We start from the raw sequence: 25,200 nt of genomic DNA on the forward strand, positions 1-25,200 counted from the left end.
TTACGCTGTTCCTAAGGGTCATGTGTGTGACTGTGGATTCAGTTAAGAAAATGGATTGATGGATAATGTCCTTGTATAAAACCCATTGAACCAACTCGACAGAACCCTCACGTCTTCTCGTACTTGTGCCACGTTTTTACTGCTGTCCCTGCATACTAAACTATAGAGCTTATTGGTTTGTTGTTTCTTCCTTATGGGAATGAGAGTTTTGCCTATTTGGGTGTATGTTAGTAATACATTGTCATATGTGAGAAAAATCAGGTTTGTACTTTTTTTTTTTGGGTATATTTTGTTTTCTCTTTAAATATTGAATGTGCACCTGCTAAGAATTCAGTATTTATAGGGACCTTAGCTGGAGCAAGCCATTTGTTTTTTTTTGCTCGCCAACCCCAAGGCCTGCACTACGCGCCAGCTAATTCACATCTCTGCCGCTCGCGTATGTGGATTTCACTTTAACCAAACAACAAATCTTTTATTTCTTGAGGATATGCATCTTTATTGGGGGGAAAAAAACACTACTTTTCCCTGATGGCAACATGAATTAGACAATCTGCAAGTCTCAGACTTAAAGTTTAAATCCGAACAATATATTCGATTTCTTTTCACTGTTCCGTTATTTCACCATGTAATAATTTCCATTTGTTTGTGTTAAAGCGATCTTTACTATCATTTTTTTTGAGACTTTCGAATTTTCGTACTTTCATTATCTCTAAACCGGCTCCGCATGTGTATCGTTCCAACTTTTTTGAATTCTTTACGACGTTCTACTTTGTCATCTGCTCTTTGTCTTTTATTTCCGGCCCCGGGCGTGGTTCAATCTCTTGGTACAAAGACTCGTCTCGAGGGACGTGAAAGTATCTCTCTGAAAAAGTCATGTCTCGTCACAGGCTAAAAAGTCTTGTCTCGTCCCAGGAATTTTTTTTTTTAATATTAGTGAGATTTCAAATAAAAAGTATGTGTCTTTCCAAAGTGATGTTTTCCATATTGGTACGATTATATAGAATGAGAACCTGTTCCCCATGTTGTATATGAAGCTGTCTTTGTCCTACCGTTTTTCAGAAAGACAAAACGTTTGTTGTGAACCGGGATGGATCAATCTTCCTGAATGCTTCCAGGTGACACCCATTTAGAAGTAGGCTGTGGTCCAAACAAGCCAGCATGTTGTATTAGGGCCTGCATTCACATCTGAGTGCTTTAACAAGAGTTCAGAATTTCACCATCTGGAATCCACTCCATAAAGTATTTTAATATTCTTTAATTACATCTTCAACTTGAAGAGCCACACAGAAGCAGTACTTATAAATTTCTTCCACCATGCTAATGAATATTTAATGACCATCCTCTGAAAGACCTTGAATGTTCAAGCCCTGCTCCATTAGCAGACTATCAATTGAATGAAAAAATTGCATTTTAGTTCTGTGCAAATAGGCCAGGCAGGTTAATGCAAGTGCTTGGCTGACAGGGTATTATGATTGGGCAGCGTACAGAATGTGTAAAAACAAATCGATTTGTGCCAAAACAAATTTCCCATAAAATTATATTTTTAAATATCACAGAGTATGTTGTGTTTTTGTTTTTATTTTTATATGTATTTTTTAAATTGCTTCATATTTCCTGCCCTGTGAGTAAAGGCTGATTCAGTGTCTACGGCAAGCACTGTGAAGGTAATTACTTCATGTATTAATGTATAAAGTAATCACCATACAGAAATCGACTTAAAAAAATGACAAATTAGTATTAGCAAGGCAAGATAAAAATAATACTTTCACAAAGAATGCCATTTTACCTTTCAAATGAAGAAAACATTTCAGTTTTGGGAGCAATGTATGCAGGGCTGTTTCTAGCTCTTTTGAGGCCCTAAGCAGTAGTAAGCCTGTTTAATAGATTATGTGTGTCTGTGGGTGTGTGGGATGGGGGCCCTCAAAATTTGTGCCAAAAAAATACAAATCTCCCAGTTCAAATCTACAGTCAGAAATGCTGTCAAGTTCACCTGCATCACTTAGCAACATTTCGAGATGGGTCCAGCTGAAGACCTCCACCACTCAGTAGCTCCATTGGGCAGCCAATTGGATGGCAGGGCTTTTCTCACTTGAATTACTTGACCACCATAGTTGTAACCAGGTGTTATCACTGACGTTTAATAGAAATGGAGTGGAGCTCTGGAGGTCTGCAGCTCGAGTCTCTTGAACGTTTCAGACTGTTTTGCCTTGGTGGAGTCCTATATTACTCCACTTTTACCTTTTGTATTCTTTAATAGATAGATAGATAGATATATAGATACTTTATTAATCCCAAGGGACAATTCACATATGTAGCCTTTGTCAGAATTCCTCAAATCCCATAGAGCAGGAATTTCCTAACCTGGTCCTTTGGGACCCACTGTAGCTGCAAGTTTTTGTTCCAACCAGCTTCTGTTATTAAGTGGACTCCTGGGCTAATTAAGTGAACTGTTATTTCCCAGATTCTGTGTTTTGGGAACAGTATAGAAATTAAAAAACTAAGTTTGGCAATTAAAAAAAAAATGTATTACTCAGCTATATAGGAAAAATGTATTTTTCTTTCTTTTTAACGGTATTTTCATCTTGATTGTCATTCTACTCTTCCAGGTGTTCTAATTGTTTAATTAATTCATTAGTTACTAATTAGTAGGGCTGACGCTAGTACTTGCAGCCTTTCGTGATTCAGTGTTCTTTGCCTGGGTGTCTGCTCTGCTAGTTTTTAATTGTCATTATTAAGGCACAATGAAGGGAGCAAACCACACAGAGACAGAGGACGAAATATAATTAAATCAACAAAAGAGAGATAACCATTTAAATCTGTAGCAAAAATAGAAATATTTCTAAATATCTTATTAATGGAAATATCCTGCTGTGGTGCTTTCTTAATGTGCTGTAGAATAAGAGAAGATGAAAAAAAAATACCAGCTAGTTAAATGTGATAAGTGTTATCAGTTGTTGTCACTGATTATGAATCTGGTTGGAACAAAAACCTACAGCCACAGTGGGTCCCCAGGACCGAGTTTGGGATTCCCTGCCATAGACGTACCACGTTTTATAAGGTATTGTACTTTACTTCTCCCCACCTTCCCTTCTGCATCTATAACCTCAGGCAATTACACAGAGTAAAAGATAAGCAAGAGTTAAGTTACAACTATAAATAATGCATTATTCATAATATCTCTCTATTATAAAAAAAAAATCTTGGAAGGAGAGAAGGTGATTTTCTCACAGAGACACTTTCACGTCCTGCAAGATGAGACTTTATGCCTAGAGATGTAACCAACGCCTGGGGCCGGGAAATAAAACAAAGAGTAGATGACAAAGTAGAATGTCGTAAAGAATTCAAAAATGTTTGCGTGGTACACATTCAGAGCAGGTTAGAGATAATGAAAGTACTTAAAATTCGAAAGTCTCAAATAAAGGATAGTAAAGATCACATTAGTGCAAACAAAGAGAAATTATTACTCTGTGAAATAACAGATCAGAGAAAACAGATCGAATATATTGTTCAGATTTAAACTTTAAGTCGGAGACTTGTTGAGGGGAAAAAAAAAATAGTGTTTCTTCCCAATGAAGAGCCGTATCCGTGAGAATTAAAAGATTTGTTGTTTGGTGAAAGTGAAATCCCACAAGAGAAATCATTTTTCATTTGTGTGAATGCTATTGTCAGACACATTTCTTGTAGAGAGAAAGAACTGATATTCACTCACGGGCAGTTGTACATTGCGTTATTACGATGCAATTCCAAACATGGAATCGAAATTTAATGTGATATTGATGAAAAGGTAAAAGCGAAAAGAGATCGAATATATGGACATAGGTGATATGACAAAAGTGTGCCGCAAGCCAGCAGCTGATCGAGCAAAGAGGCGGTAATATATATATATATATATATATATATATATATATATATATATATATATATATATATATATATATATAATATTTGTTTCTCATTGTATTACTGTTTAAGAGAGGATTTTGGAGGAGTGACCGCATCTCCTTGGGGTGCGTTCAGCCCCACTCTTCACAACGCGAGCGGGAGAGACACGAAGTGGCGAGCGAAGCCCCCTACTTCATAAAAATAATAACAATAAGCAAAGTACAAGTGAATATTGGCAACCATACAGCCTGCTACAGTAAATGCTGATGTGTAGTTTCAGGTGGCACACAGACTTGTAGTTATTTAAATGTCTTTAGTTAAGTCATCATTTCTAGCCTTCTTCAGGACACACCACATGCCTGTCTCAATATGGCTGCTGAGCTGTGCTCTTCATTGTGTTGTACTTTTCATGGTAATAGTGTATGAGAGAGAAGGAGGGGAGGGGTAAAGCGACCGAATTTGTACACTCTTTGTCCAAATCCTAAAGCCAATAGGACATTGTAGTACAGAAAGGCTTCTGATTCTAAACCAGTTCCAAACAGCCATGCATCAGACCAACATAATTCTGGTGCAACAAATCCCCAAGTTACTGGCTTAATTTCACACCTGCCCCCAAAACCATGTGTTGAGTGGAGCTTGCCAGCTAGGTAGTTTGGTCTCCTTGCGGAGGTTGGTTGAGAGTATGTCATGCAGAGAAATCTCTTTTCAAACTGGTCTGAGCCACTGCCATCAAAAGACTGGAGGTTGGGGTAGACAGGAAAGTACTGCCACTCTCATCAATGAAATAAAACACTAATATTTCATTTGCTTTGTCTGACATACATATTAAAACATGCAAAATATTTAACAACTTATCTACAAAATTTTACACCACCACACAGACCCAGAAGCAAAGGGGCATCATATTTAGACAATCATGGTGTAATGGTCTCTTAGCTCCAGAGTTCTTGGTTTGAAGCCCAGGCCCTGTGGAGCTTGCATATTCTCCTCCTATTTACAGTACCATTCAAACTTTTAGGGTCACCCAGAAATTTAAATGTTTTTGATAGTAGTGAATACCTTTTTCTTTTGTGATACCATTAAATCAATTTAAAAATTACAACAAATGCAGTACAATCCCTTATGGTAGTAACGGGATCCTACTCCATTAGGTCTTTGAACAAGACCTTTAATCTGAACATTGCTCCTGGGGAACTCTACAATGGCTAAACCCTGTGCCGTGACCCCCAAAGGTCATAGTAAAAGACAAATTCCCTTGAGGGGGGTTATGTGTATATGTATATGTATGTATATGTATGTATATATATATATATATATATATATATATATATATATATATATATATATATATATATATATACACATGCAGCACTTAAGAACATGAGGAAGGACTCCATCAGTTTACTCAGCAATTCCTGTGTGTTGCTTTCTCAGTTGTCTCCTTACTTGGTCTTTAGTTATGGACGGGTCCACACAGATGGTCAGAGGTGGACTCGTCACTTGGCATTCCATTTGACGTGGTAGGGATGGTGTGGGGAGATGTGGCAGTGGAATGGAAAATCTATTCAAAAATTGGTTCAGGGTGTTAGCTTTGTCCACATCCCCTTCTAGCACCTGAGCCCCGGATTGCTTGAGTCCAGGAATGATGCCCAGACATCCTTCATGTTATTCAGAGTGAGTTTGCGTTCCCTTTTATCTTTGAAAGCTTTCTTTTCTTCACTCATCTTTTTATGAGGTTTAATGATAAATTTAGATTTAGAAATTAGCCTTCAGGGAGAGCTATTGAAAAGAGTGGATACATCTAAATATACAGGATCAGTGGTAGCTCAAGATGGAAAATTAGATGCAGAGATAACCCACATAGTGTAGTGTGGATGGAACCATTGAAAGAAGGTATCAGGAATATTGTGTGATCAAAGAATTAAGGTGAAGGTTAAAGATAAAGGTTTGTAAGTAAGACCAGCAATGATGTGTGGAGCTGACACTTGGGCAGTAAAGGGAGTGTGGGAGAAGAAGTTGGCTGTGGCAGAAATGAGCATATGGAGATGGATGTGTGGAGTTACAACAAAGGACAGAATTAGAAATGAGACAATCAGAGGGACAGCAAAAGTGGGTCAGACATCTAAGAAAGTATAGCAAAGTAGGTTGAGGTTGTTAAGGACATGTGATGAGGAGAGACGATGATGATGTGGACAAAAGAGTGATTTGAATGGAAGTACATGAGAAGAAAAACTGAAGGCCAAAGCTGAGATGGATGGAAAAAGTAAAAGAAGATCTGAAAGAAAAGGATCTGCATGAGGAGGAGCTGCAGGACCGTGCTGTATAGAGAAGGTTGATCGAGCACATGGACCCTTCATAGAAGAGGGAAAAGAAAAAGAGGAAGAAGAAAATTATTGTTGTTCAGCATTTCCAAAACATTCCACCTTTCTCGGGATATGCGTACCAATGTGTCTAAACTTCATCTTTTGGCAGCTCCTATGAGTTAGGACACCACATGAGCTCTCCTGAATCACAGCGAAGTTAGGTATAGTTTCTTAAATGAGCAAAGTTGATAAAATGCTGTTACACCTCCTCCTAACAGTAGGAGCAAATTTGTGCCACTCTGAGATTTTGGAGTGGTTGGGATTGTTTTCCTAGTCCAGTTCACTTGATAAATATTGGCATCGGTTTACAGATATGGTGAGTTCAACCATAACCTCCGTCCATCTCTTTGCTTTTCCCATTCTGTTGTAGTGTGATATGCACGAGATATTAGAGATGCCTCTGTTCTGTTTGAGCTGTGGGCTATTACTGCTTGAAATGACTGGTTTATAATTGATTATTAATTTGTGACTGCATTTTTGGCAGCAATTCCTATTGTGTCCTAAAGGTAAACTCTCTTCATTCATCCTTAATCAGCTTTAATGCTAATTGGTTATTATAAGCTGAAGCCATTTATTGTGGTCAGTAAAGCATGTCAGTTGTCTTTCCTTGGGATGCAAGACACTGCCACTTCTACCATTGTTTTGCAAGATGAAAGATGATTTTTATTCATTCTGGTGTGTGTTTAGACTATGGTGTGTGTGCATATCTATCTATCTATCTATCATATAGTGCCTTTCATATCTATCTATCTATCTATCTATCATATAGTGCCTTTCATATCTATCTATCTATCTATCTATCTATCTATCTATCTATCTATCTATCTATCTATCTATCTATCTATCTGTTATATGGTGACTTTCATATCTATCTATCTATCATATAGTGCCTTATCTATCTATCTATCTATCTATCTATCTATCTATCTATCTATCTATCTATCTATCTATCTATCTATCTGTTATATGGTGACTTTCATATCTGTCTGTCTGTTATATGGTGCCTTTCATATCTATTGAATATCTATTAAATCTATGATATAGTGCCTTTCAGTTGTCTGTCTGTCTATCCTGTATTTAAAGCTGGGCTACTGGAAAGCATGCCTGGACTCCCTGGTTTGTAGAGCTGGTAGCCCAGCAGACCACCTTACACATTTACAGTTTGGAACAGGGTAGTATCAACTGTTGTATAACTTCATACAAAATGTTCATTTTTTGAAAGAATTTTAAAGGGCTGTTAGTCATAGTTTAGTTAGCAAGCGTTTGGAATCATAGACATGAGGGAGACATAAAGGCCGGTTTATTTCACCTAAAGTGAAAGCGACAATATGGGTAGCACAGGATCTAGTGGTTTTACAGTCCAGTGCACGTGTCTGAAAGCTGCTCTTTCAGCAGTGTGGGTGGCAGATTCTACGGTCATGTCATGAATTGTAGTTGGCTCTTCACACGTTGCCAAAGTCATCATTCATCCGCTTGAAAACTGTTTATATTGTTCTGTGAATGGGGTGAAGGTCTGAATTCGCAAACACCAAGTTGTAATTGCTGACATTGAAATCAGATTTGCATATTTATAATGGTGTTTTGTGTGCATGTGTGAGTCATGGAGATATGTAACTTGTTTTCCCTGTAGTCTTCAGCATGTGAAGTAAAGCACAGTAAAATAAAACAAGCAGAAAAAGGTGCTCTAAGTCAGACTTTCCATTTTATCATTATTTTTCTTTTCCTTTTCAGTATTTGCACTGCTGCCTTTGGCTTCAAGTTGTTTACTAAATAATCCAATTTCTGGTAAGAATTATGTGCTGAACGTAGTGTGAGGTCCTTTTATAAATGGGATCTGGAACCTTTTATGGGGCTTTTTTCTTCACTTCTTCAAGTTTTTCTGGTACTGTTCTTTATAAAGAACACTTCAAGTAGATTTTTGAAAGAAAGAAACCAGGTTACTCTGCTTTCAGGAGGCTCTTTCGGGATTTTTCAACATGTGAAAGCTATTACTTTTTTTTTTCTTCTTCCTCCTCTTCATTCTCTTCTCAATTCACGACCAAACTTCTTTTTTTTATTTTTGCCGTTTCTGTTGTCATTGTCAGGCTCTTCAAGCATCAAGCCTTGTGGTCGACACCTGCCAGTACTTTTTATTGAAGTGCACAGGAGCAGCTTTGGGGGTCCAAGTGTGTGGCAGTGATTTTATAAAATGTCTACTTTTGCAAATAGATAAAAACAACTTTTTTTAGCATCATTGTGTTACAGGCACAGTTATGCTTGAATGTCATTCGCTTTAGTAAATATGACACTTGCACTTCTGTATAGTGTCACTGTTTTTCAAGCTGGATAACACCTCGCTTTAACATTGTTTTTAGATTATGATAAATATGTCCAAGGCGCATTGTTTAGTTTTAGTGTGCATGTGCTAGGGTTAGGATAAAATTAGGTTTAATAGCGCATTATCATGTGTCACTATCAAGGTGAAAATGGACCTAAAAGAACCAGGAAGAAAGTTGGACTAGCAAAAAGAATATGGAGTTAGTGTAGGGCTATGTCAACCCGCTGAATCTGAACACAGGGTCACAGGGTCTGCTGGAGCCAATCCCAGCCAACACAGGGCACAAGGCAGGAACCAATCCTGGGCAGGGTGCCAACCCACTGCAGGACACACACAAACACACCAAACACACACTTGGGCCAATTTAGGATCGCCAATCCACCTAACCTGCATGTCTTTGGACTGTGGGAGGAAACCCACGCAGACGCAGACTCACATGGGGAGAACATGCAAACCCATGCAGGGAAGACCCGGAAAGCGAACCCAGGTCTCCTAACTGCAAGGCAGCAGCACTACCCACTGCGCCACCGTGCCGCCCTACATCAACATGCATCTGCCAATGAAAAAAATAGCGTGTATCCCCCCCACTTCAAAATACTCACATTTTGTTGCTTTTGCAGCCTGAAATGAAGATTTACGCAAAAAAGCCATATTTACTCAATACAATGTATGCAACATATAACAGCTAAGTGAAAGAGATGATAGCAACAGTTTGTAAAGGAAGCTTAAAGGCGGTGATCAGCATGAGCTCAAGCACGTGCAGAAGGAACTCCGAGTCCAGCTCAGGGCGGCGAAGGAGCAGTACAGGAAAAAGCTGGAGCAGAAGTTGCAGAAAAACAGCACGAAGGAAGTGTGGGATGGGATGAAGATCATCACTGGCTGCAGCTCGAAGCGGGGTGCCACCATTGAGTGAGACGTGGAGAGAGCAAACCAAATGAACAACTTCTTTAACAGGTTTGACCACCCTAACCCACCCTCACCTCGGAGTACTGCACCCTCCACCCATCCTTCTGCTGATACCAGCATAGGTGAGACATCCCCACCCACAATTACAGCAGCCCAGGTGAGCACAGAGCTGAGGAGACTTCGTGCCAGCAAAGCAGCGGGTCCAGACGGAGTATCACCACGACTGCTGAAGGCCTGTGCACTGGAGTTGGGGAGTCCTCTACAGTGCATCTTCAACCTGAGCCTGGAACAGGGGAGAGTCCCGAGGCTTTGGAAAACATCTTGTATCACCCCAGTCCCAAAGGTATCATGTCCTAGTGAGCTGAACGACTTCCAGCCTGTCGCTCTGACGTCACATGTGATGAAGACCATGGAGCGGCTGCTGCTTTACCACCTGTGGCCACAGGTCTGCCACGCCCTCGACCCTCTGCAGTTCGCATACCAGGAGAAGGTGGGAGCGGAGGATGCCATCATCTATATGCTACACCGATCCCTCTCCCACCTGGACAGAGGCAGTGGAGCTGTAAGAATTATGTTTCTGGACTTCTCTAGCACCTTCAACACCATCCAACCTCTGCTCCTTAGGGACAAGCTGACAGAGATGGGAGTAGATTCATACCTGGTGTCATAGATCGTGGACTATCTTACAGACAGACCTCAGTATGTGTGTCTCAGGAACTGCCGGTCTGACATTGTGGTCAGCAGCACAGGAGCGCGGCAGGGGACTGGACTTTCTTCAGTCCTGTTCAGCCAACATATATCAGACTTCCAGTACAACTCGGAGTCCTGCCATGTGCAAATGTTCGCTGACGACACTGCTATGGTGGGCTGCATCAGGAGTGGGCAGGAGGAGGAGTATAGGAACCTAATCAAGGACTTTGTTAAATGGTGCGACTCAAACCACTTACACCTGAACACCAGCAAACGAAGGAGCTGGTGATGGATTTTAGGAGGACCAGGCCCCTCATGGACCTCGTGATCATCAGAGGTGACTGTGCTGAGGGTGCAGACCTATAAATACCTGGGAGTGCAGCTGGATGATAAACTGGACTGGACTGCCAATACTGATGGTCTGTGCAAGAGAGGACAGAGCCGACTATACTTCATTAGAAGGCTGACGTCCTTCAACATCTTCAATAAGATGCTGCAGATGTTCTATCAGATGGTTGTGGCGAGAGCCCTCTTCTTCGCAGTGGTGTGCTGGGGAGGCAGCATAAAGAAGTGGGATGCTTTACGCCTGGACAAACTAGTGAGGAAGGCAGGCTCTATTGTAGGCACGGAGCTGGACAGTTTGACATCCGTGGCAGAGCGACGGGCGCTGAGCAGACAGACTCCTGTCAATCATGGAGAATCCACGGCATCCACTGAACAGGATCATCTCCAGACAGAGGAGCAGTTTCAGCGACAGACTGCTGTTACCGTCCTGCTCCACTGACAGACTAAGGAGACCCCACACTATGAGACTTTGGGGGGGATTCGGGTAAACGTTAACATTATACAAAGTTATTGTCTGTTATACCTGCATTGTTATCACTCTGATATTTAATATTGTTTTTTATCAGTATGCTGCTGCTGGAATATGGGAATTTCCCCTTGGGATTAATAAAGTGTCTGTCTGTCTGTCTATCTGACCCGTGGCCTAGCAAGCTGATTTACGTTAGACTAAACAAGCTGTACTTCTTCCAAATAAACAATGATCAAAGATAAGCCAAAAGACAACTACTATGTGAAATAATAAATACAAATAAATACAAACTGTATAAGACAGAAACACATTCCGCACATCACTGGATAGAGGAAACTTCAAAGTTTGGTCCTCACCCTCAACCCCTTCTTCAGGCAAGACGTAATCAATTACAATCAGTTACAAACAATTTCAATTACAAGCTATCAATTACAAAACAATTCCATCTTGCCTAAAGAAGGGGCCTGAGTTGCCTCGAAAGCTTGCATATTGTAATCTTTTTAGTTAGCTAATAAAACGGGTCATTTTGCTTGGCTTTTCTCTACCCTGAATGTAAAAAAGACCAAAGAAGTGAAATTTGATTTTAAGAGACAGAAATCTATATGTTTACCCATTGTAGTTCTGGGAGAGGAGATAGAAATAGTGACTGAATATAAATACTTAGGAACTTACCTAGATAACAATCAAATACAAAATACAATACAAATACAAAAAAAATATATTCTCTAAATGCAACCAGCACTTATTTCTCTTCCATAAACTCAAACTATTTAAAGTAGACAAGCACCTCATGTTGTCCTTCTATCGCAGTCTGATCCAGTCTGTCATCACTTTCAGTTTCATTGCCTGGTTTAATAGTCTGACAAACCAAAACTCAAAAAAGCTCCAGCAGATTAGGAAGTATGCAGCTAAGGTTACTGGGGCTGATGGAGATGATTTGACTAGCGTGTGTCAAAGGGCAATGGTAAAGAAACTGGAAATTATCTCAACTGATGACAGACATTTATTACACGGAGAACTAAACTTCAGTAAATCAGGAAGGAAAGTCGCTTTGAAAACCCACACAAATCGCTCCAGAAACTCCTTTCTTCCTAGTGCCATATGCCTTCTCAATAATAAATATCGGAGATAATGATTAAGGTTTTAATAGATATCCTGTAACCATTTTTTTTTTTTGGTGTAAATATGCATTATTAAACTGCCTTACCTTAACCTTTTTTGTTTCTATTTGTCTGTTTTATTTCATTCTGTCTGTGATTAAATGCAACTGAGATGGCAAATTTCATGTTTTCTTGTGTAAACATGACTAAATAAAGAAACCCATCCATCCATTATCCAACCCGCTACTTCCTAACTATAGGGTTACGGGGGTCTGCTGGAGCCAATCCCAGCCAACACAGGGCGCAAGGCAGGAAACAAACCCCGGGCAGGGCGCCAGCCCACTGCAGGGCACACACACACACACACCAAGCACACACTAGGGACAGTTTAGGATCGCCAATGCACCTAACCTGCATGTCTTTGGACTGTGGGAGGAAACCCACGCAGACATGGGGAGAACATACAAACTCCACACAGGAAAGACCCGGGAACGAACCCAGGTCTCCTAACTGCGAGGCAGCAGCGCTACCCACTGCGCCACCGTGCCGCCCCATAAAGAACTTAAACTTTAGTCAGGACTTGCTGGTGAGTTTTGGATCATTGTCCTGCTGCAGAACCCAAATGCGTTTAAGCTTGAGATCACAAACTGATGCCCGGACATTCTCCTTCAGGATTTTTTGGTAGAGAGTAGAATTCATGGTTCCATCAGTCATAGCAGGTTGTGCAGCAGCAAGCAGCCCCAGACCATCACACTACCACCACCACTGTTGGAATGATGATCTTTTTCTGAAGTGCTGTGTTACTTTTACGCCAGATGTAACGGGATGCACACCTTTGTTTCGTCAGTCCACAGAACATTTTCCCACAAGTCTTGGGGATCATCAAGAGGTTTTTTGGCAAAAGTGAGACGAGCCTTTATGTTCTTTTTAGTCAGCAGTGGTGTTCACCTTGGAACTCTGCCATGCATCCCGTTTTCCCCAGTCTCTTTCTTATGGTTGAGTCGTAAACACTGACCTTAACTGAGGCAAGTGAGGCCAGCAGTTCTTTAGATGTTGTTCTGGGTTCTTTTGTGACCTCTTGGATGTCATCGCTGCACTTGAACAGTGGACTCACACTTCGCAAAATGATTTCTCTTCTGGTGTTGTCACCTTCTTCTTATATAATACGCGGCTGTCTGTTTGTCTGTCCTTGATTTTAAATCACCTGTAGCTCGCAAACCGTTTGACCAATTGACCTGAAATACAACGTATGCAACATATAACAGCCAAGTGAAAGAGATGATAGCAACAGTTCAGGGATAAAAAGATCAGAATCACAGAGATGGTTAAACAATCATCTCGTTTTTCAGTACTTTGTTGACCCCCTTTTGCTTCGATTACAGCCTGAGTCTGTTGGGATTCTTCTCTACCAACTGTGCACATCTACAGTAGTTGTAATATTTGACAGAACCATTCAAGCTCAGTCAGATTGGGTGGTGACCGTTGGTGGACTGCAGTCTTCAAGGTGTGCCACAGATTTTCAGTAGGGCTTAAGTCTGAGCTCTGATGAGACCACACAAGGACATTCACCTTTATCTCCTTCAGCCACTCTGTAGTCAACTTTGCTTCAGGTCATTGTCATTGTTTTCCTGTTGACCACAATTTTCCTCAACAATTTGACGGTATTTTGCCCCCTTTCATTTTTCATTCTATCTCCGTGCTTCCCAAACTCGGTCCTGTGGTCAGAAATGATCCCTGGACACCCTTTGTAAAGAACAAGGTGTATCCCGATTTCCAGGCTAAGTTGCCCATCACAGCCTGGTCATTCTAGTCCTGTAATCATCCCCTTTTTCTAATTGGCTGTCTCTCTCAACACATCACCACCTAACAAGGTCATGTGTGGTGAGAGTACTGTCACAATAATGGCTGCCCACCCATCATCCAGGTTGATGCTGCACATTTAGTGGTGGTTGAAGTGGCTCCCCACTCACTATGTAAAGCACTCTGAGTAGTGAGAAAAGCACTATATAAATATATGAATTATTATTATTATTATTATCATTGGGGTTCCTATTAGAAGTGTGTGTTACAAGATCTACGCCTGCCTTGATCGAAGGCCTTGTACACAATACGGGAAGGGTTTCCCCTATGGCCGCCATAAACGATTATTTTGTAAACGATAAATCTGTTGACTGTTCTTTCTATTAATCGATTAATCTAACAACTAATTTTTGTCTGAATAATTAAAACAGGCATATGAATGTGAATATTTCTTGAATAATTTGATAAATAGAATTTGATAGTGAAAAAACAGCTAAAATAGCTCAAACAAGACAATACTAGTGTCAATAAAATAATTATGTAAAACCATGCTAAAAGTTAAAAGCATTTTTGATGAATAATAGCCTTATTAACATAACTTAGTGTCAGCAGTCCAGCAAGATCAAACATTTAGGCTTTTGGATTCTTTTAGATCTCTGTGTTACAACGGCTCCGCTCAGTTTACTTGTATTTTAAAAAAGTCCACCATAGATTGAGATAGATGTTATTCATAGGCATTATGGCATATTTTCCATAAAACGGCTTCTGTCCTGTAAACTATTAATGATGCCAACTGAAATCATATTGCAGGAGATTTTTCTTGAAGAGAAGACTGAGGTTAACGCCAATGTTCTATACTTTTGCAACCAGAGAGCATTAAATAATTACAGTTATACATACAGTGGGTACGGAAAGTATTCAGACCCCCTTCAATTTTTCACTCTTTGTTATATTGCAGCCATTTGCTAAAATCATTTAAATTAATTTTTTTCCTCATTAATACACACACCCCATATTGACAGACAAAAAATAATTTTTGAAATTGTTGCAGATTTATTAAAAAAAGAAAAACTGAAATATCACATGGTCCTAAGTATTCAGACCCTTTGCTCAGTATTTAGTAGAAGCCCCCCTTTTGAGCTCATACAGCCATGAGTCTTCTTGGGAAAGATGCAACAAGTTTTTCACACCTGGATTTGGGGATCCTCTGCCATCCCTCCTTGCAGATCCTCTCCAGTTCTGTCAGGTTGGATGGTAAACGTTGGTGGACAGCCATTTTTAGGTCTCTCCAGAGATGCTCAATTGGGTTTAAGTCAGGGCTCTGGCTGGGCCATTCAAGAACAGTCACAGAGTTGTTGTGAAGCCACTCCTTCGTTATTTTAGCTGTGTCCTTAGGGTCATTGTCTTGTTGGAAGGTAAACCTTCGCCCAGTCTGAGGTCCTTAGCACTCTGGAGAAGGTTTTTGTCCAGGATATCCCTGTACTTGGCCACATTCATCTTTCCCTCGATTGCAACCAGTCGTCCTGTCCCTGCAGCTGAAAAACACCCCACAACATGATGCTACCACCGCCATGCTTCACTGTGGGAACTGTATTGGACAAGTGATGAGCAGTGCCTGGTTGTCTCCACACATACCACTTAGAATTAAGGCCAAAAGTTCTATCTTGGTCTCATCAGACCAGAGAATCTTATTTCTCACCATCTCAGAGTCCTTCAGGTGTCTTTTAGCAAACTCCATGCGGGCTGTCATGTGTCTTGCACTGAGGAGAGGCTTCCGACAGGCCACTCTGCCATAAAGCCCTGACTGGTGGAGGGCTGCAGTGATGGTTGACTTTCTACAACTTTCTCCCATCTCCTGACTGCATCTCTGGAGCTCAGCCAAAGTGATCTTTGGGTTCTTCTTTACCTCTCTCACCAAGGCTCTTCTCCCCTGGTAGCTCAGCTTGGCCGGACGGCCAGCTCCAGGAAGGGTTCTGGTCGTCCCAAACATCTTCCATTTAAGGATTATGGAGGCCTCTGTGCTCTTGGGAACCTTAAGTGCAGCAGAATTTTTTTTGTAACCTTGGCCAGATCTGTGCCTTGCCACAATTCTGTCTCTGAGCTCTTCAGGCAGTTCCTTTGACCTCATGATTCTCATTTGCTCTGACATGCATTGTGAGCTGTAAGGTCTTATATAGACAGGTGTGTGGCTTTCCTAATCAATTCCAATCAGTAGAATCAAACACAGCTGGACTCAAATGAAGGTGGTCTCAAGGATGATCAGAAGAAATGGAAAGCACCGGAGTTAAATATAGGAGTGTCACAGCAAAGGGTCTGAAAACTTAGGACCATGTGATATTTCAGTTTTTCTTTTTTAATAAATCTGCAACAATTTCAAAAATTCTTTTTTGTCTGTCAATATGGGGTGCTGTATGTACATTAATGAGGAAAAAAATTAATTTAAATGATTTTAGCAAATGGCTGCAATATAACAAAGAGTGAAAAATTGAAGGGGGTCTGAATACTTTCCGTACCCACTGTATGTGATTCATTTAGGGTGAAATGAAGCACGTTGATGTAGACCCTGAGGACTCTCTCGCCTGTGCCAAGTGAAAACTTGTGTGCCAGACAGCAGACCCCGCACCAATGTGGGATAGCCACTAAGATGATGAAGAAGAAGATCCACTTGTGATTCATTAAGGACAAAATGAAGCATATTGATGTAGACCCTGAGGACGCTCTCGCCCGTGGAAATGTGTGTGCCGGACAATGGACCCTTTGCTGACGCAGGATAGCCACTAGGACGAAGAAGAAGATGATCCACTTGTGATTCATTAAGGACGATATAAAGCACGTCAACCAGACCCTAAGGATGCTCTCGCCCGTGTCAAGTGGGAACGTGTGCCAGACCGCAGACCTGACAGCAACACAGGATAGCCGCTCAGTCAAAGAAGAAGAAAATCCACTTGTGATTCGCGATTGTTAGAAGAGCAGGACCCCCACGAATGCAAAAATCCACAAATACAGTATGTTTTGAGCCCGTGATTATACAACGTGCTAAGTTTATTGCACTAAATGAGATGCAAAAAATGCAAGATAGAACAATCACTGTGCGAGCAAATCATATGTGCAAAGCTGGCTGCCGAGACAACGATATGTTGGCATAGTTCTGAAGTTCTTTAGGGAACTATGGGTTTTTGCTAAATTTTACTTAGAATTGTGTGTATATTTGTGGTAGTAAATGATTGAAATGATTAGTATTACAGATCCATCCATCCATCCATTATCCAACCCGCTATATCCTAACTACAGGGTCATGGGGGGTCTGCCGGAGCCAATCCCAGCCAACACAGGGCGCAAGGCAGGAAACAAACCCTGGGCAGGGTGCCAGCCCACCACAGGACACACAAACACACACCCACACGCCAACAAAAGAATAATACAAAAATGATACACACTTCACAGACGCCTATGATGGTGTATTTAGGAAATGAAATCCCCAGTGAACCGTCTCCTGAAAGTTATGCAAAGTTTTATCCTATTATAATGCCGATGTAAGTGAAGATTTGAAGAAATCTGAAGCGCTCCTCAGATGAACATGTTTTCCAACTTGAATGAATTTACACAAATTGATTCTTTATTCTGTTTAGAATCACCTGTGTACCTCTAGGGAAGGATATAAGATATATCATTATGTCTATAGCTAGAGTCCTCACCCACACAAAGTGTTTTGCTCACATCTCACGTGTTCTCTCCCAGCTTCACTGGTTAGCGGTTCCATCAAGGATTATATTCAAGATTCTGCTTCTCACCTTCAAAGCCCTACATAACCTTTGCCCCAACACACCTCACTCAGCTCCTTACACTCCTTGTTGCTCTCTCAGGTCCTCGAGCATTCATCTCCTGACTGTCCCACGCACCAGACTCTCCACCTTGGGAGGGCAGGCAGGTCCTTCAGTGCTATGGGACTCTCGTCCTGAGTCTCTCTCCGAGTTTGCTCCTGTTTCTGCACTTTTAAATCTCAACTGAAAACTTTCCTCTTCTACAAACTTTTGTTATCTGTTTAATTGTTTTTTTTTTTTACTCTGTATGTAAAGAGACTTTGGGTTTGTGAAATGCGCTCAATAAATGTAACCTATTATTATTATTATTGTTTGCCTGGTAATGGCTGCAATCTCTAACAAACCTCTTCCTAGGGTGCATGTGCCCCCTGCTGGGTACATCTGTATTATTTAAAGTATTATTACTAACCAGTAACGGCGCACTGCACGATAACTTGAGCATTCATCGTTTTCATATTCTTTCTCTGTATGTTTACCATTTATTTGCTCAGAGGTTGATGCGCCTGCTGCTTCTTGAGCAGCTCTTCTTATCTCCACCCTTGATGGCCACTTCTTCTCTTCTTCCGTCGGCATCTTTTCACGTTAGAACTGATTAAGTCAGTGTTTGTGTTGCAATTACTTAGTACATTTTCTTGAATGTTTCACTTAAGTTCGCACTTAAGTGTTCAATCCACCTTAAGAATGATTTAAGATATGAAGAGGTAGGGGAAATGACTGCGACGGTGGTAGGGATGAGAACGGCACCCTTATGCATGCACCACACTGCTGTCCTGCTGGCCGCTGCTGAAAGTTGATTCTACAATAAAATAAAAATAAAAAGAGGAATAACCTTAAAGGTCAATCATCACTCCAAAAGTGGACAGTAGACGTCACGTAGTATATGTGTACCAGACTCCAGGTCAATCGGTCAAACAGTTTGTGAGCTACAGATGATTTAAAATCCTGGACAGACAAATGAACAGCCACGGTAGCATATTATATATAAAGATAATAATAATAATAAATGTTTGTCAGCGATTTTTCACTTTTTCAAAAGCATCCTGCTTAGATGCCTTAATCAGTAGGTTACCACATAATTGAGCATTAATAACCCCGTGCAACACACAAATTAGTACACTTGGAACATCTCCTGATGAAAAAAAATACCGTGCCAGCCATAGAAGGCAAATAGAAGAAATTACAAACAACTTTCACAATTGTTCACTTTTTCAGAAGCATCTTACTAGATGTCTTAATCAGTATGTTTCCACATAATTGAGCATTAATAACCCTGTGCAAAATGCAGATCAGTACATTTGAAACATCTCCTGCTAAAAAGAGTACCGTGACAGACATAGGAGGCAAATAGAAGAAATTACAGAAAACTTTCAGACCACACAGCACTTCACAGTAGGGATGGGTGGATTGATATTGAAGTATTGCTGCTTTCAATCCTGACCTTTTAATTTAAACATCAATGTTCACATTAAAAGTATCGATATTACGCATTTTCAATAATATGCAAGTTTATTAGAAAGTATTTTTAAAAAAAGCTTTTAATGGTGAGAGCATTACTGTTAAATTAAACGTGTCATATTGTGTAAAACGGGAGCTAGTTTTCCTTCCACGCTTTTCATCACCCTGCATTCGCACTGGCAGTGCTGCGATCCACCAGCCCAAGCAGTGGAGTGGAGTATGTGAGGCAATGACAGAAAGGAAGCGAAGCATTGTTTGGAGTTATTTTACTCCACTGAGTGAACTATAATGAAGCAAAATGTGATATGTGTCAGAGGACCGTAAATTATTGTGGGGACCGATGAAAACACATGAAAGTCGGTGCTATCTATCTATCTATCTATCTATCTATCTATCTATCTATCTATCTATCTATCTATCTATCTATCTATCTATCTGTCTGTTAGATAGATATGAAAGGCACTATATAACAGACAGATAGATAGATAGATATGAAAGGCACTATCTATCTATCTATCTATCTATCTATCTATCTATCTATCTATCTATCTATCTATCTATCTATCTATCTATCTATCTAACATATAGTGCCTTTCATATCTATCTATCTATCTATCTATCTATCTATCTGAAGAGAGTTGCACTGACACTCAGGCTGAAGCGCCTGACATGGTTGCCAAAGCGGGGGATGGGAGGAGGAGGAGGTGGTGGGGGTTGGGTGCGTGCACTGATCTCACGTTGCCACACCCACCACATGCTGAACCACCTGGATTGGGACCCGAGTACAGTGGGTGACACCTCAGCCCCACTCCGCTGTAGCCTAATCTTAAAGAACCCTTCCAGAAAGGCAGGCAGTACCCAGGTAACGTTAGAATTGTAATCTGATGTAAGGTTGTTGTAATTGTTTGAACAGAAAATAATAAACGTCTGTTTTTAGTGAGGAATATATTACATTTATAGCTTGATGAATGGACATACTTAGAACACATTTTCAAACTTTCTGTATTATGTCCATTTTGTAAAAATATAAATAAATAAATAATTACTCAATATTGGCTTTACTTTACTCAGACTGTAAAAACACTTCTAAAAGTGGTACAGTAATCCCTCCTCGATCGCGGGGTTTGCGTTCCAGAACCCCCCGCGATAGATGAAAATCCACAAAGTAGAAACCATATGTTTGTATGGTTATTTTTATATATTTTAAGCCCTTATAAACACTCCCACACTGTTAACATTATTAGAGCCCTCTAGACATGAAATAACACCCTTTAGTCAAAAGTTTAAACTGTGCTCCATGACAAGACAGAGACGACAGTTCTTTCTCACAATTAAAAGAATGCGTGTCAGGAGCAGAGAATGTGAGAGAGAGAGATAGAGAGAGAAGCAAACAATCAAAAAAATCAATACGTGCTTTTGGGCTTTTAAGTATGCTGAAGCAGCATTTTTTAGAGGAGCGTCCGTATCCTCTAGGCAAACAGTCTCTGTGCAAACAGCTCCTCTACTCACACCCCCTCCGTCAGGCGCAGAGAATGTCAGAGTGTGAGAGAGACAGAGAAAAGCAAAGAATCAAGCACCGTGCTGGAAGCATATCGTATATCATTGAGGAGTTTTAGTTAATACATAATACATGCTCTGATTGGGTAGCTTCTAAGCCATCCGCCAATAGCGTCTCTTGTATGAAATCAACTGGGCAAACGAACTGAGGAAGCATGTACCATAAATTAAAAGACCCATTGTCCGCAGAAATCCGCGAACCAGCAAAAAATCTGTGATATATATTTAGATATGCTTACATTTAAAATCCGTGATAGAGTGAAGCCGCAAAAGTTGAAGTGCGATATAGCGAGGGATCACTGTAGTTCCGAACGACCCAGTGACCTGTTGACGTGTCTAGTAATAATGGCGTCTTGTAAAAAAAAAAAACGTTTTTCACCAGTGGCAGTGATACGAGCAATGATGTTAAGGCCTCAGCTTGGTTAACACTGTAACTCCTTTTGCAACATCAGCTGCTTTAATGGCCTCTGTCTTTTTTGACTTCTTGTACTCGGCGGCAAGATCAGTAACACGAACGCCACGCTCATACTTTTCAATAATTTCTTTCTTTAATTCGATTTCAGTTTTCTTTGAACCTTTCTTCTCACCAACACTACCACTCTTCCCTTACTTAGAGGCCGTGGTTCATTGCAAAATTAATGCAAAAGCACACGAATTCGAGCACAAAGAGTTCACAGCGAATGCACGAACGTCTGACCGAGAACAATGTACAGGGAGAGACTGAACACATGCGGAAATCATTGGCGCGTACGAACCGGAAGGGAAACTGACTTGTTTGTCACCTGAGAGTGTGGTCGTGAACAGATACAAAAGTTTGGCGAACGTTTTTGTCGTAACCCTGGGTCTGGGTTGGAATTACCCTCATTCAAGCCCTTTAGCTGCCTCCCATGTGCACGTGTAGCAGAAATCAACTTCTCCTTAAGCAGTTGGGGTGGAGTAAAAACCTGCAGCCCTGCGTGACTAAAGTGGCTCATCACTGCCCTAAAGCATTAAGACAACTATTTTCATTACTGCATTTTTCTTTGTCCTTTAATCAATAAGGTAACACTTTTTAATATTAATTTGGTTTAGATTTTTCCATTTTTTTTTGTTCTCAAAGGTTCATATAGGGCTAGGGTGGTTAAGGGTTAGGGAAAATGAACTGCAGGATAACAGAGGTTTCAGATGTCCAACAGGTATCGGCTTTGTTACAGCGCCATTACCAGAGGCAGGGCCCAGAGCTCCGGAACTGTAGGGTGAATCTTAAGGGCCCTAAGGTCACCACTGCCTCCTGATCTCCCACCCCAGAGCCTGTGACAAAGGGAAGGATAACCAGCTCTGAACTGTCTACCTCTGCTGTAGCCTTGTGTACAGAGCCAGAGTTTCACCGCACTGGACACGGTTATGTTGTATTTTAAATGACTGATGTTTGTATTTGAGTCTGTATGTGCGTACTGTATAAATGTTAATAGTCACAGCAAAACCAAGTTCTCTGTACTTTCTGCCTTGTACTTGTAATATTTCTATTGCAGTATTGTATTGTATTGAGGATTACTTGTGTTCTGTTCTGTTCTGCGTATTGTATTATATTGTATTGACCCCTTCTTTTGACACCCACTGCACTCCCCACCTACCTGGAAAGGGGTCTCTCTTTGAATTGCCTTTCCTGTGGTTTCTTCTGTTTTTTCCATACAAGGTTTTTTTTTTTGGGAGTTTTTTCTTGTCTTCTTAGAGAGTAAAGGCTGGGGGGCTGTCAAAGGGCAGGGCCTGTTAAAACCCCTTGTGGCACTTCTTGTGTGATTTTGGACTATGCAAAAGTAAATTGTATTGCACTTTATGGGAAATCCATTTTCTAAACCCACTTACCCAGCACCGGTTTGCAGGGAAGCTGTAGCCTATCCCAGTAAGCACCACTTTTAAGATCTCCTAATTCTGATTAGGTTTCCTGTCCCCATAACCTGTTGCTTCCTTTGTTTGAGCCAATTTTGCCTTGAATTTTCACTTTTAGTTTGATCAGTTCGGTTCAAAACCACAGAAGTCTTTCCAGGAAAGAATAATCCATGGACAGGGATGAACAGGTAAACACACATATGCGGTACACATATATCAGGGTCACAAAGGGCAGATGGGTGTGCCAACTGGACGGGAAGATGATTTCTTCTCAGGCTGGAGGTATATAAAGGATGGACCAGCGGAAGCCAGAGTCCAGGAGTAGTTCCATTCCTCCATATGACAGGCAGCAGTGGTCCTCCTAAGGCATCCTAGTTTGGAAACCCGCAGGGATCGCTGGGTGATAGTAGAGGGCACTGTCAGAGGAGGACTTTCCTGGTTTCCATTTGACCTGGAAGTGCTTCCAAGAGGACACACTGTGGCAACCATGTTAAAAGGAGCCCTCTGCCTCACCTGGAGGAGTGAGAGTCGGGAGGCAGTGGGCGACACTCAAAAGGAGGAGTGGCAGGAGAGAAAGAAGAGACAGTTATTTGTATTTGTGCTTTGGTTGGCTATGCAAGTTTGACAATTTGTACTTGTGTAATAAAATCCTTTATTTGAATTGTGTTTGGTGATATTGTATCTGAGGTTTGGAGCTCAGTGGCTCCTCCTTGTGGTCAGACAATCTGTCACACCTGCATGATGAAACCAGAGGGAATGTGCAAAGTCCAGACAGTGAGCACTTGCGACTTGAACCCCAGCGCCCTGGTTGTGAGGCAGAAATGCTACCACCATCCTGGACAGTTCATTACATGCGTTTTTTTTTTTTTCGTTTCCTAATATAGTTTGAGCCTAGGATTAACTTTTACTTGAATTATATTTACATTTTAATATTTCAACTTTCTTTGCTTCCTTTCAGCAACTCGAACTGGTAGAACCCAGCGGTTGGATTCATATACCCCTTCTGGATCTTCTCAACAACCCCATTCGAACCTTCATGATCCAGATTGCCGTCCTGGCAAACCATCAAAACGGAAGAGACACACACATGAGACAAATTAAAGTCTACACACCAGTGGAAGAGAGCTCAATCGGCAAATACCCAAGGTGCACCACTGTGGATTTTATGATGTACCGTACGATCAGATGATAATCCCATTTGCTCATTTTTATGTTTTGCCTTGAAAATGCCGGATTGGGTGCAGTTTTATAGGAGAACGGAAAGCCATCGTCCTCCTTACTGGATGGACATATAAAAGTTGTCAAAAGAGAAATGTCACCAGATTGAAGTTACACTGCCCTGTTCAAAATTGTTTTTTGGTTCAAGCGTTTTATATTGGATCTCTTCTGTAAAAACCCACTGCTTTGCTCCAGGTGTATGTGTTTTGTTTTTTATTTTTTTTTTTAATTAATATTATTTTTTTTTTGTACAGTTTGTCATTCTTTGTAAAATACACCCTAACACTTATTTGAAGCTCTTTGGAATTCGTCAGCTCATTTTTAAATTAAAAGGTTACATGCTAAAGCACTTTTTTGTTTTTTGTTTTAAAGACCTTCTGACAGTTACATGTGGAAAAGTTATTGGATGTACCAGTGGAAAATATGTAAAGTATTAACATTTAGTATTAAATGTCAGAACGTTCCTATTATCGATTGCCGTTGTGTTGATGATGCACAGCTCAGTTCTTACTTTGTAGCCGCAGGTTTCAAAACCTTAACAGCTGATTTCTACTTCTGTGTCTTGCCTACGGTAAAGTCTGACGCGGACCTGCTCAGAAACGTGACTACACGCCGCATCAATGTGGACCCTACACAGACCCCTACCACTCTGATTGGCCAGTTTGGTAACGTATTTCCTTTAATGCATTTCCGTTCACCCTCTGCTATTCAGAAGTAAAGAAGAACATTGAGAAAAGACTTGTTAAAGAAGTTAGAAATTATACAGTACCCTCCATAATGTTTGAGACTAAAACACATTTTTACTTGATTTACTCTGCACAGACCCCCTACAGCTCTGATTGGCTAGTTTGATAATGTATTTCCTTTAGCGCATTTCCGTTTGCCTTCCACTTTTCAGACGGGAACATGGAGCAGATCGAGAAAAGAGTTATCGAAGAAGTAAAGAAACGTACATATCACAATCCATAGATGCTTCATCACTACACTACAAAGGCAACTGATGTCAGCCAATTCACTGGGTAAAATATCAACCAACATCGGTTTGAAAGTGAGAGAGTTCATCAAAAAGCTGAAAAATGCGTGGGACAAATACATTCGTCCACAGAGGTAGATGTGTAGCAAGATGAGTGATGATCCTGATGGGCAAAAGCTCTCTGCATTTTAGCGGATCATTGTATTTTATTACAAAATAAAATGTCTAAAGAGTGATTTATACTTCTGCACGTACGTAGCCTACGGTGTAGACCTCTAGCATATTTTAAAGTCTGACACACACCTCCTTAGAAATGTGACTACGCATCACTTTGACGTGAACCCTGCACACACCCCTGCGACTCTGATTGGCTAGTTCGGTAACGTATTTCCCTTAACGCATTTCCATTCATCTTCCACTATTCAAAGGTAAACA

At 40.8% G+C, this 25,200-nt stretch overlaps 1 protein-coding gene across 1 annotated transcript in view; it reads left to right on the forward strand.

Moving 5' to 3' along the window:
* The window catches only part of anapc10 (anaphase promoting complex subunit 10), a 139,427-nt gene extending 115,289 nt beyond the window's left edge, over positions 1-24,138 (forward strand). The window contains exon 5 of the mRNA XM_039750199.1: positions 23,533-24,138. Within this exon, the coding sequence (XP_039606133.1) occupies positions 23,533-23,763 (231 nt within the window). The 3' untranslated portion in view covers positions 23,764-24,138. The remainder of the gene's footprint in view (positions 1-23,532) is intronic.
* The last annotated feature ends 1,062 nt before the right edge of the window (positions 24,139-25,200 follow it).

The sequence above is a fragment of the Polypterus senegalus genome, chromosome 4 (assembly GCF_016835505.1).
Source record: "Polypterus senegalus isolate Bchr_013 chromosome 4, ASM1683550v1, whole genome shotgun sequence".
Classification (NCBI taxonomy): Eukaryota; Metazoa; Chordata; class Cladistia; order Polypteriformes; family Polypteridae; genus Polypterus; species Polypterus senegalus.